This window comes from Helicoverpa armigera, chromosome 31 (genome assembly GCF_030705265.1).
Source record: "Helicoverpa armigera isolate CAAS_96S chromosome 31, ASM3070526v1, whole genome shotgun sequence".
In the NCBI taxonomy this organism is placed as follows: domain Eukaryota; kingdom Metazoa; phylum Arthropoda; class Insecta; order Lepidoptera; family Noctuidae; genus Helicoverpa; species Helicoverpa armigera.
Genome location: NC_087150.1, coordinates 3,545,259 through 3,559,533, shown reverse-complemented (window position 1 = coordinate 3,559,533; position 14,275 = coordinate 3,545,259). Strand labels below are relative to the sequence as shown.

Here is a 14,275-nt window from a genome sequence, read left to right as displayed (position 1 = left end):
CTCTCTCTCGGCTCGGATTTGCCTCTGTGTATTATGCAACCAATTTAGTACCTAATTCCATTGGAATAGAGTTAATTTTCGTAAATATATATTTTGAGAGTGCGCAATCTTGTTTAGTATATTACATCTATGGATGAAACTCTCCTACAAAATCGAAACTCGAAAAGTAGTCGAAGAAACTAGCGCCATCTAGTCTGCGAGGAACGTAATTTTTCTTCATATGCTAGGTTTATGCTCAAAGCAAAGTTTTTGAAGTATAATTATTCAGATATTTATATTACCTACTTTTTCTATTATGTTATAAAAATACATAATTAATATTTTATGTTAATTTTAAAAATGTTGATTTTTCAATCGTCATTTTCACTGCGGCAACATCCGGAAAAATCTGTCACCCGTGAGTCATATTCAAAGACTACAATGTGTATTACATACCAACACATACTGCCATATTAGTATCACTTGTAATTGTTTTAGTTATCGGCAAGGATATTGAGCCCTGACCTTCACCTGCGCAGAAGCGATTTATTGGTTTATTGCCTTATTATATGTACAGTGCTCAAAGCGATCCCCACTCTTCCGCCGAGAGCCCAATATCCGTGCCGGTAACTATATCTTTGGTTTTGTTCGTTTTGCGTTTACATTGTTTTTGTGATATATTTTTTATACCGACTAAGCTTGTTTACGGATTCGGATTTTCCTGAGTGCAACGTATTACCTGGCTTGTTATTTGGACCCCGAACTTATAACTTGACTTCTTCCCATTGACTTCGATTTTAAAAGTTTTACAAATTTGTATTTTGAAAATGCCGAAATCATCTGCATTAAAATGTTATTTTGGATGTATTATCGATGGTAAGTTCTAATTTAGTATGTTTCATTCAAGAAATTTATGATTCATTTCAACTTTCTGTAAATTCTGCACAAAATAAAATACCTACATTTTATTAAAATTTTATTTAAAGGACCGCTACACCGATTCCCGAAATGGGAATATCCTTACACGGATAGGTTTAATCAGTGGAAATCTGTACTTAGCATCGCAACCCAAGAGAGAGGAAATAACTACATATATAATTCTGTTCGCATATGCCACAGACATTTTGAACAATATTATAAATCACCGAGTAAAATGTTGACCAGAAATGCAATACCTACATTGAATTTGGGTATGTATTTTTACTTATTTCTGGTTTACTTTTTTGTTTAGCATGGTTACAAAACAACTGTGGTAAAATTTTATGTATAGTTATCTGCACGGATATTGAGCTCTCGGCGGAAGAGTGGGGATCGCTTTGCGCATTGTACACTTAAGGCAATAAACCAATAAATTACTGAGTGAGTGCTCAATATCCTTGCCGATGATTATATACATGTTAAAAATTTGTATGTTTATGTACTTAGCTGTTAAGTACTAAATGGCCTTTCCGGCTCCATTATTTATCAAACAAGCTTGAAATGCCAAAATAACTCATCAAAATAATTTATGTACGTATACATATATTTTCATAAACATTTCATGACATGTTATTAAGATTTTAAACACAATTTTTCTTTAATCTCAAGTGATATATCTATCTATATTATTTATGTAGCAAAGTGAGTTAAATTTTTTATTTATGATAATTGTTTTTCTTATCTACAAATATTTTATTTATAGACTTGAAAGTTCAATACTCATTTATTTATTAGTATTCCATATGTTATAACAGGTGGTACATTTAGATTAGTGACAATATGGACGCTATAGGGCACAGCTTAAAGAAGTAGGAGAGTTTTACTACTTTTCAAGTGGTTCATATGTACGTGAAAAGAAACATAAATGATGAATGACAGGACCATGGGGATGTACAGTACTTTAGAGGTCGAGAAAAGAAAATGCATGGAAAGTGGTGCCATCTAGCGGGGAGGACGTCGCCGTCGACGTCTACTAGATGTCGCCTTAGATGACCTCTTTCTATAAATGCTGTTCTTTTAATAATTGATCAAATTCGAATTAATAATAGAAACTTAAAAATAATTTTACATTTTTCGCGATTCGTTATCGGCAAAAGGTCATGGTACGTGTAAATATTTTCAAAACTTTTCACGAACGTTCGTTGTGGTTGTGTGTGCCGTCAGTTTTCCGTGTAATTTCTCTTTTTAATTGACCATCGCGTGTTTCCTGGACCCCAAGAGCGCTTCTTTCACACAGTTACTTGGCTTTTCGTAAACGGATACCGCCGAATACACTTACCTACTTCGCTGGACCCCATCGTTTTATTGACTTCGCCGTGTATGTTTATTGTGATCAAAGGCTACGTTTTTAGATTACGATGGCGAAATTACCGAAAAATCCTCGCACTCATTGCTATTTTGGATGTGAAGGAGGTAAGATGACAATTGACGATATAATATATGATCCTATTTTATGAAAGATCCCTTCCAAAGTTTAATTCTTCAACTTGGTCTAACAATAATTTTACATTACCTATCATAAAATTTTTCCCGCACATACATACACATACATAAATTGCACAACCTGTAATTTATTCATTATATCAAATTTCAGGTCCATTGCATCACTTTCCTAAGCCTGACCGTGATAGGGAAAGGTTTGATGCCTGGAAAAAAGTGTTGGACGATAACATCAAAATAAAAGGAGATGCATACATTTATAACCAATTAAGATTATGTAATAAACATTTTGAAGATTACTACATATCTCCAAGCAAGTGCTTGACCAGAAATGCAGTGCCAACCTTGTATATTACAGGGTTATTATCAGGTAAACAAATAAATTATAGTCCGAATATAGCTTGATCTTTGTGGCAGATGTCTATGAAATGTATGAAGTTTTGCACTAACCTTCCCACTGAGCATGCAGCCTCAATGTCATGTTTATAATTTTATTTTGTGTCACTTATATTTTCATTATTAGTGCCAGTTGAATCATAAATGAAGTGCAATTACATAAAACAGTTTTTTTTTTAATAGAATAACATTTTAATGATTTTTTTTTTTCTAAAATATTGTGCATAGTTGTCTAAGAAGTTGCTGCTTTTTAGGTACCACCAGCTCGTCTGAAGCTGCAGAAGTGTCTGTTGAGCCAACTGCTTCTGTTATAACGTCTGACGACACGAACAGAAACATGAAGCAAACATTTGTGGAAGGTATGTTACAAATCATAATAAAGCCACGTATTCACTGGGAAACAATGTTTCAGATACACAGTTTCTGAAACATCACGTAGATGTTTACAGCAACAATGTTTCGGGAATTCTGCCGTCCACATCGTCCACAGAAACAAAAGTTATATATTGTTTAAGAAACACGTATATATTGTTTCAGAAACACGTATATATTGTTCTGAAACAGTGTTTATAAACAATTGTTTCTCAGTGAATACATGGCTTGAAAGTCGGTTAAATATTTTGTTTTAAAAAATAACAAATGTTAAGTATGGTCACCAATATACCTATGGGTACGTAGATGACGCCATAGACGCCGAGCTATAACCATATATAACATGCTTTCGCGTAGACGCTGGCGCCAACTAGCGGGGAGGACGTATTATATGTATTATCTATACTGTCACAGGGGGGTGAAACTTCCATACTTTGCTTGTATCAAAATATTCACTGACTGCCATCTAAAGATTTAGGTACATAAACTTTGGCTATACTTTTACTTTTTAACACTTGAAAGTTCAATACTCATTTCTTTATTAGCATTCCATATGTTATAACAGGTGGTACATTTAGATTAGTGACAATATGGACGCTATAGGGCACAGCTTAAAGAAGTGGGAGAGTTTTACTTATTTTCAAGAGGTTCATACGTAAGTGAAAAGAAACGTAAATGATGAATGACGTTGACGGGACAGAAAAATTACGTTGTCAGTTGTGTTTTGAAAACAATTTTCTATGTTTTGTTCGCTGTTTCGAGGTGTTCTTGTGATCTGTTTTTTGACCCTGCTTATTTCTTGGAGTCTGTGATTGGATACGTAAACGATAGACCCTACGCCTTGTATAAACTGGACCTTGATATAGCCGTTTCATTTGGATTCGACGAAATTTTCAAAATGCCGAGAAAGTCTGCATTCAAGTGTTATTTTGGATGTATTCCAAAAGGTATGTTTCACATAATTATTTACATCCTTTTAGAACTATTTTCCTTTACTTTTTTACACACTGTTTTACATGGTGATATTGTCATTCAGGAAGAGTTCATCACTTTCCACCAAATGTATACCCGCATATGGAAAAATATGATCAGTGGAAAATGGTTCTAAGCGAGACAGATCGACAAAGGGGCGATAGTTACATATTCAACAACATACGTATATGTGATTATCATTTTGAAGAGTGTTACCGAACGGCCAGTGGACGTCTTACCAAGAATGCTGTTCCAACATTGAATATTGGTAAATACCTTCTATATTCATATCTTATGTATAAACAAATACACCACTAGGACTGACTGGTTCTAATAATACACTATAAGAATATTAATGACAATAACAAGTCAATCTGCTAACACCATTAGTCAGGCACTCATCATCCTCCAAGCCTTTCCCAACTATGTTGGGGTCGGCTTCCAGTCTAACCAGACATAGCTGGGTACCAGTGCTTTACAAGGAGCGACTGCCCTATCTGACCTCCTCAACCCAGTTACCCGGTCAACCCAATACCCCGTGGTTAGACTTGTGTCAGACTTACTGGCTTCTGACTACCCGTAACGACTGCCAAGGATGTTCAATGACAACCGGGACCTACCGTTTAACGTGCCATCCGAAACACAGTCATTGTTGTCTAAGATATACTTAGTTAGGCACTCTAGCATGATTATTGATCAAGCCGACATTGGGTTAGCATGGTAGTTGACAGCCAACTTGCTCTCTCTGATAGGAGTTCTGTATTCTGGTAGTGGTAACATTTGAACTGTCCATCTGTTAAAACGGACCAATTGGTCTGTTTTCAATTGTCACACAATTGTTTAAAAAATGGCCACAGCAGACTCGTTAAGGCTTTATAGTTATAACATGATATTAGTAGTGAATATATAATTTTGATTTCAGCATCCACATCAGCAAATTCTGCAACCTATTTGTCAAAAAAAACATCTGATAGTGCAGACACCACCGTTGCCCGAGGTAATTTATTTTATTTATATATAACACTAGACTAGTTTTTGCCCACGACTTTGTATGATGTAGTCGACCAACTATCAACTTGGGAACTCAGTTTTGCAAAACGAAAACCTGAGTGGCCTATCTATAGCTAATTTAATAGTGTATCATCTATGACTGTCATTTGGTCAGTGACAATCAGGGGTAGGGGGGGATGAAAATCTCCTAACTCAAAAAGTAGTCGAAGAAACTAGCGCCATGTAGTGTGCGAGGAACGTCAGTTTTCTTCATTATTTACTTATTTCATTATTCATTATGTTGATTAATTCAGATATTTATATTACTTTTTCTATTATGTTATAAAAATACACAATTAATATTTTATGTTAACATCAGGAAAAATTTCGTTACCTGTCAGCTATATTTGAATCACTTTTTATCTTTTTTGTTTGTTTATTATTGATATATTTTTTATACCCACTTGGCTTGTTTACGGATTCGGATTTTCCTGAGTGCAACGTATTAGCTGGCTTGTTATTTTGACCCCGAACTGATAGCTCTATATTACTTGGCTTCTCCACATTGACTTCAATTATAAACTTTTACGTATTTGGATTTTGAAATACCATCAAGTGTTGTTGGTTTATAGAAATAGATGGCGCTTGCTGATACTAACCGACCAAATTGAAAATAGTCTTAATTATACCAATTTTTGAAAACGATGTGGCTATTTCATTTTTGCATCATTATATTTCATCAAATCGATAATAAATGTTGCCATCAATGAAATAAGAAAACGAATTAGTGGTTTCTTTATGTTAAACTTTTTATGCAAAATCAAAACAGCAGTAATATTTTACTAAAATCAAATATTTTTCCATCAAATAAATCATTATGACTAGACTTATTTTATTGTAAGTAGTTATATCAATCCCGCCTCAAACCTTTAATTGAATTCGTGGCATAGTAGTTATTTTGTACTTCTTACTTGCAGCAATGAAGTAAGCTGTCAAGTGTCAACAAATAGTAATGGCGGGTAATGACATTTGTTCTGTCATTACAGCCGGTCGTTTTTGTTTGGGTTTACGTCGAGTGTTTTCATCTACCTAGTGTTTTTCCGTGAATTCGTTGAGTCGAGCCCTGCTCCTCCGATTAGCGTTGAGTGTTTGTAATGGTGTTCGAGACATAGACTCTAAAGTGCTCTAGAGTAACTTTGCGATGTCAAGCAAACGTTGTTGTGTACCTCAGTGTGCGGAAACTTTAGGTAAGTACATATTACCAGAAGGATTTATACCGGACAAATAAAAAGTACTTTTAAGGCTGCTTGTCCACTTAAGCGTAGAGGAGAAATATTAACCAAAGGTTTGATTCTGAATTTGAAACAAATTTTCTCATTTTCTATGCTTCTCCTGAAAATGAGCACTGAACGTGAGTCTATAAAGAAAATCCTTATACTTAGCCTTACATAAACTTTATTACCTATTTAATCATACCTACGTAACTCATACAAATAATACGAACGAAACATCAATCATGACTTTGTATGAAAATGTACCTAGCAATTATTATTTTCTTATTTCACTTAAACTCATCATTTCAGATATAAAAAGAAAAAATCCTGGTGTGAAAAACCCTTAAAAAGATATGTCAATAATTTCTATATTGTTTTGATTTTTCCACACAAAACATTGCTAGAAGGCATTTCATTATTCTCCTTTCACCTAAAATTAACCGATTACTAGGTTATAGAAAGCATAAGGGTAAAAGAATCATACTTTTGTAATTTGTATGTACTTTTTATTTTTGCAGGTTCTCAAAAACTTCATTGGTTTCCTAACCCCGAAAAGGACATTGCTCGTTTCCGAATATGGGTTCATACAATTGGTGGAGAGATTTTGAGTCTGAGTAATGAAAATATTTATAAACTTCGTCGAGTATGTCATGCTCATTTCGAAGAGAAATATTGTTGCCTTAACTATAGAATTTCTAACATAGCCATTCCAACATTACTTATACCAGGTGGGTGCACTACGTAGCTAAATATTTAGATGTACTTAACATACATACTGTTACAGCCTTTTTTATCGTCTCTTTGCTGGGCACAGGCCTCCTCTCACACGGAGAAGGATTGAGCATTTCACCACGCTTGCTCAATGCGGGTTGGTGTTTTCAGACTTTACAGTCCAAGTTTCCTCAAGATGTTTTCCTTCACCTTTTTTGTTCTTTGTTACCATGGTTTGGTTGGGTCTTTGTCTTAATTAGTCTTAATACCTCTACTGTTGCAGATCCACTGTCTATATCAAAATGTATGTACACTGATAGCAGACCATTCAGGGCAGTTGAAAACTTACCATCTACATCAAAAGGTTAGTTCACCCGGATCTTTCAACAAAGACCTAGATTCATTAATGTTAGCATTGTTTTGACTTAATATGGCAAGCATATGCAGCTTGACAATTTTGCCATTATAACCCTAATTAATTATGTATTTTTAAGAGCCCTGCCTCACTGCCGAGACGCCATGGCCACTCGAATTGGCGACCTTTGGATGCCAAAAGTAGCCAGACCTGCGCTGCTGGCGACGTCGCCATGACGTCTTAGTGACGCAGGGCTCTAAGCCCTCAAGGTGCATTTCAAATTTAAGTGGCATCTGGAATATATTTTGTTATCACACATGTTAAGATCTACATGTCATAGAAGTTGTTGGTTTGTGGTAACAGATGGCACCACTAGTGGCTTTCCTTCAAAATCCGTTCAACCTATAAACTTATACAATAAATAAAGTAATCTGTGACCAAGTACACGCTATGTTCTCTTAGAACATTGCAGGTTACTTGAAACTTTTGTACGGAAACTAACGCCATCTATCCCTCTTAGTGGAAACTATTTACTCGTTTTACCCGTTGGGTTACCACTTTATAAAAGTGATATGATTTAATCAAAAATAATAATATAATGTAGATAAATATTTATGTTGCTACATAGTATTACACTAGTCTAGTCTAATGCAGTAGATAGAAAAAATAAAACAACGAATGAGGGTTTTCTCTAATTTTTCTGCCACAGGGTGGCGCCACGTATGCGTCTGGTCCAAACAGCTGTCAAATAGTATGGAATTGTATGGTCCGAACTGATTGTTTATTGAAATTCTGTTATATTGGAAGTGTTATTGATTTTATTATGGACTACGGTCGGAATAAGTTTTCCGAATTAAAAATTGAGCTTAGAAAGAGGGGTGCAAAAGTCACTGGTACTAAGGAAAAGCTCGTTGAAAGGCAGATAACGCAATTTTGCGTTTAAAATTTTGAATTTGTTTACACAATATGATTTAGTATTTTTTTATCTACTCAACTGTAATTGTAAAACACTAATGCAGTGCTTTAATTATACAATAAAAATCACTAAAATCGTTCACGGTTCATAGTAAAGATAAGCACTTTGACGGGTACTTGGACCTGACGCCTCGGTGCTGCCACCTCGTGGACGCCATTTTAGAAAACCCTCGCGTCTTTTTGTCCTATGGTTAAACCAAGTAGGTAAATGACCATAACGGCTGAAAGACAATGTATCTATGGCCAAGAATAAAAAAAAAAAAAATTACCATAAATGACGTTAGATGTCACCTGTAAAATGAGTTAATTTATTCATTTGTTTTCGAGTTTCAGGTGAGATTGTTGGTTTGAAACAATTTTTGGCCTGGTTTTCGACTTCGAGTTGAGCTGATGCTCCTCTGTTTGCGCGTGACGAGTGAAGTGCTCTTGTTTTGTGAGATAGGACTCTGTGGGAGAAATTGACTCTTGTTTGGTTTGAGACAGGACTCGTAGTTAGTGATAAGTGTGAGAAATTGACTCTTCTGTTGTTCAACTTAACAGTTACAATGTCTTTCGTGTCTTGTTGTGTGCCTGGCTGTACGATCACTACTGAAGACGGTTAGTGTACATCATATTACATATATTATTTTCATCATCATCATCCTCCGAGCTCTTTCTCAACTATGTTGGGATCGGCTTCCAGTCTAACCGGATGCAGCTGAGTACCAGTGCTTTTGCTTACATTACATATATTATTTTGTTGTTTGTTATTTTACATGAATTAAGCTCATTCACAACAATATTCCAGGCGTGCTGCATAAATTTCCAAACCCATATATTGAAAGCGAACGCTTCAAGAAATGGGTTCAAACTGTTGGAGATACCATCAAAAAGTTTGATGAAATCTTCATTTATAACAACAGAAGAGTATGCCGAAGACATTTTGCACCGGTCTTCCACTACCCAAAGAACAGATTAAGTAAATTAGCAGTACCCACACTGTTCATTGAAGGTAATTAATACATTTGCTTGCACACTGTCATCATCCTCCGAGCCTTTTTCTCAAGGGTCGGCTTCCAGTCTAACCGGATTCAGCTGAGTACCGGTGCTTTACAAGAAGTGACTGTCTATCTGACCTCCTAACCCAGTTACCCGGGCAACCCGATACAAGGGGTATCGGGTTAGACTAGTGTCAGACTTAGTGGCTTCTGACTACCCGTAACGAATGCCAAGGATGTTCCTACTGTACAGGGTCAATTTTCTAACCGGACATAGCTATATTTGAAACTCTGAAAAATATCAAAACATACTGAATAGAATAACTTATTTCATGAAAGATTAAATCAATATACTGAATAGAGTCTCATTGGAGGCTCATTTTGACAAAACAACATTCTCTATGTGTATATTGTAGTCTTTGACTAAGTAGGTAAATGATATAAGATGTTACCTGAAAAATACGAGTTTGTTTGTTTGAAACACGTTTTGCTCTGGATTTCGACTTCGAGTGAGCCGCTGACCCAGTGGCGTAGCGTGGGTATCTGCCGCCCGGGGCAGTTGTCGATTTTGCCGCCCCTTCAAGTGTATTTTTTTTTAACAAGTGTTACTGGCCGTTTGTCATTTTTAACCGACTTCAAAAAAAGGTTTTTTTTTGTATCGACGTTAAAAATCATCAAATGACCCTTCCCGCTGTGGGTTAGCAGCGGTGAGGGAGTGTCAGACTCTTACTGATTAAAAACCGTCGTGTTCCTTCGTAGGCCTTTTATGTTTTATGGTAACTCTTTCGAACAACCTGCAGCCCCGGCAGAAGGGGGAGGTTCTCAAGTAGACTTTTCTTTTATATCTTTGTTACTTGATTTCTGGAAGGTTTCAAAATTCCAAATACGCGAGCGAAGCGAGCGGGAAATTTTTATCGGACTTAAACCAAAAATTACGTAAAATTTAGCCCAAACGTACTTAACTTTTTGTTTGTTGACAGGTGCAAAAATAAGGGCATATCGTTTTTGAATACGCGAGCGAAGCGAGCGCGAAATTTTTAACGGACTTAAAACAAAAGATACGTAAAATTTAGCCCAAACATACTTAACGCTTTGTTTGTTGACAAATGCAAAAATAAGGGCCATAATATAGTTTCTGAATACGCGAGCGAAGCGAGCGTGAAATCTTTATGGGACTTAAACCAAATATTACGTAAAATTTAGCCCAAACGTACCTAACTTTTTGTTTGATGACAAATGCAAAATCAAGCGCATACAGTTTCTAAATACGATTATATATATTTTTTATTTAAGACTCAAAACCAAAATTACGTAAAATGTAGTGTCACGTGTGTTTTAAGTACCAAATATTAACAATAATTAATTTTAAGTTTAATAAAAAGTTTCAACTTGTTTAATGTTTTGTTATTGTTAGACAGTTTTATGTAGCGGCGCAGATACTAGTTGCGAACAATTTTTTTTTTAATTGGGTAAATTTTGCCGCCCCCTAAAAGCTGCCGCCCGGGGAATGTGCCCCCCCTGCCCCCCCCACGCTACGCCACTGCGCTGACCCTGGATTTCCACTTCGAGTTGATCTGGGGCGCGATTCTACTAATGTTACTTAAGCGACATACGATTCACATCAGACTGAGATCCAATCACGACTCAATTACGATTGAAGCGTATGTGGCATTCTGCTATTTTTTCTTTTAAATAAACATTTTTATCCGTTTCTGTAATTCAATATTGAATCATATTGTCTGCAAATTATTTACGATTGCAATATGGTTTGCGATTGGTCTGACATTTGGTCAATAGGTAGTCTGCTCTACAGTCATGTTGCAATCGTAAATCAACAGTAAATAGTTTGCGTAATCATTTACCGCGCTGCTTGGATGTTGAAGGAATCACGGTTGAAAGTACCGTTTATTTCTATGAGAATATTGTAGTATTAGGCAGACCAATGAAATGGCATTGTAAAATAGAAATAGAAATCATTTATTTGCAAAAAAAATATGTTACAGATATGGTGATACATGTATTAATTTATATTGTCTCACAATACATTTTGCCTCGCATGCAAAGTACATTGACAACTGTCAACTTGACAGTTAATCTAACTTAATTATATTTACATGAAAATTGTACTCGAACTCTAAATAAAAATAAATATAGGTCCATGTATACAGAGTTAAAGTATTGTGTAAGTAATAAAAAAAAAATCTGTATATATATATAAATATTAACAACGCGGTGGACTCACATAGTCTTAAGCAGTGTCCACACCCGCGGTAACTGCGAAGGAGGCTTCTGTGATGCCCTGCACTCTCTCATAATAGGGTAGTTGAATAATTTTTAAAAACTTACTCATAGCGCGCCTTATGGCCAAATGTAACTGAAATATTAATATTTCAGTAAAATACAAACTGAAACATATTTTATTTTGTATTTTTATGAACTTTTTGACATATGACCACCAAAACGCCTCAAACTGTCATGGCGAATCGTGTGATGTCATACGTTGCAAAACACAGTGCTGTTTGTTTTTGGTGGATGAAGCGTTCTTATAATTAAAGCAATAAAATGGATCACAAGTTTTACAAATATTGTATAGTGCCTCAGTGCGAAAGCTCGACTATTAAAACACCTGAAAAACTATTTATACATGTGCCTAGAAATGAACAAAGGCGAAAGTGGCTACAACTTGCAAGACGCGACGTGAGTGTGGCTTTGGATTCAAAAATGTACTTTTGTGAAGATCATTTCGATGTAAGTTTTAACTTTTTTGCTATAAGTAATGTTCGTTAAATAAATTAACGTAATAATAATAAGTAAAATCTAAACAAGATAGTTTTTTTCCGTTGAATGCAATTTGGATTTTTAGGTTAGAATACCTACTCATTCTATTGCTAACAAAAACTTTAATTAAGACTTTAAATTACAGTTGCCAAATGATATGGAAAATTATATGGAATATCATGTCATGGGATTTGTATCGCAAGTTCGGATGAAACCAGATATTTTACCTAGTAAATTTGATTGTCAACCAGATAGAAGAAAACGAGCAAGCAGTAGTTTGGAACGACCATGTGCTCTAAAAAGACAAAGGATGACTATAATAGCAGAGTGCTTAGATAAAACAGACAGCAGCATTGCCAAAACTACTCCAGTTCAAGAAAAATCTCCAGTTATTAATGAAGGTAAATTCATGTTCTGTTACCAACATATACGTATGTATACTAGCTGCTTCGCCTCTAATTTTCAGCCAAATCGGTCAAGCCGTTTTCATGTTATGTCGTGACAACGGAAACCGGGTTTCATCCAAACTAATATTATAAATGCGAAAGTAACTCTGTCTGTCTGTCTGCCTTTTCTTCACGCCTAAACTACTGAACCGATTTGTGTGAAATTTGGTACAGACATAGTTTGAAACTTGAGAAGGGACATAGGATAGATTTTATTACAAAAAACAAAAATAAAATTTATTACGGACATATAGCGCCATCTATTGGTCAAATCAAAAATCTGCTGGTAGTCACTATTCCACGCGAACGAAGATGCGGGCAAAAGCTAGTTTTTATATATATAGATTTTACAATGTTAAACGGTTGGTTAATACACGTGCACAGTGATTCACGTTCCATACAAAGGCGGCCATAAATACGAAACTCACAAATACTTTTAATTTATTTATTTTACACGTTGAAATATGTTAAGATAAGTGTAAATGATTAAAATTATAACATAACCACATTCATTTAAAAAAAATATAATACTATTTAGGTGTAAATAATGTCTCGCAGTAATTTTGTTTTAGACGATAAACCTATAACATGTCATGAAAAATCTATATAAATAATGGTTATTTATATTAAAAACAACCATAAAGGAATAAAATAAAACAGCAAAAATACATGAACAACCTTTTTTGCAAATACACACAAAACACAAAATATACCAGAATACATTCCAGCTCAAAAGTATTTACTACAAACAGATAACAAATCTAGAACATATTTTGATAGCACACCTTTTGTTTTTGACAGGTAACTTTCGTAAACCTGTTAGGATGGGATCTGAATGAAGAAGTTGATGGTTCAACTTGGTCAGACTTCTGAGATAAATGTAACTCAATTCGCTCTACATCAATATTTTCAACTACATTCAGCCAATCTGAATATTTCTCTATAAACTTAGACCTACCACGATTTGATTTTGCCCAATAATAAGAAATTCGTTTACATACATTCATAATTTTATTACTTAAAGTCTCTAGTTTGATATTTTCGATGTCATCCGAAAGGCACGATGTTTCGGTCAAAGTATTCAGGACATGTTGCATTTTTCATTTGGACTACCCTCTTTAGAGTGCCAAATGTCAAAAATAGTCGTCCTCGAAACAGAACATTTGAAAGCTTTGCCTAAAACAACATAAAAGCTGAACTTAAAATATAAAGTTTTTTCAATACTATGGACATGCATACTTTGACACTTCTTTAACCCAAGAAGGGGCAGAAAGATGCAGATGAAACTTATATGGTTTTATAAGAACATCCTCTTTATTCGAAAAACATTTGCCTCAAGTGCAGCACTGCGCAGCAAAAAGTTATAGGTCCAAATGAAATCAAAGTATACCAAACAAATCTACAAAAACGCTACCTTCAATAAAAAAAAAAAAAAAAATATTAAGCGCATTCAAAAAAATAAAAAAGTAGTTGATAATAGATGTACAGTAGACTGCACATCAGTGGTAACTGTCATGCACCTTACCTCAATAGTAATAAGTACGATTTTCCTATAAAACTGTTACCACTGACCTGCAGTTGACTGTACATACCTTGGTCTTGGACCTCCATACTGTCACCATACGTAAACAC

The 14,275-nt window shown here is 35.1% G+C and overlaps 2 protein-coding genes across 2 annotated transcripts in view; one reads left to right on the top strand and one right to left on the bottom strand.

Annotated features, from left to right (window-relative positions):
- Window positions 1-3,560, bottom strand: part of LOC110383583 (gelsolin) — a 253,645-nt gene extending 250,085 nt beyond the window's left edge. The window contains exon 1 of the mRNA XM_064043215.1: window positions 3,550-3,560. The gene's annotated coding sequence lies outside the window, so the exon portion shown is untranslated. The remainder of the gene's footprint in view (window positions 1-3,549) is intronic.
- Window positions 2,223-14,275, top strand: part of LOC110383286 (uncharacterized) — an 85,253-nt gene continuing 73,200 nt past the window's right edge. The window contains exons 1-3 of the mRNA XM_064043206.1: window positions 2,223-2,370; window positions 2,552-2,767; window positions 3,048-3,152. Of these exons, the coding sequence (XP_063899276.1) occupies window positions 2,316-2,370; window positions 2,552-2,767; window positions 3,048-3,152 (376 nt within the window). The 5' untranslated portion in view covers window positions 2,223-2,315. The remainder of the gene's footprint in view (window positions 2,371-2,551; window positions 2,768-3,047; window positions 3,153-14,275) is intronic.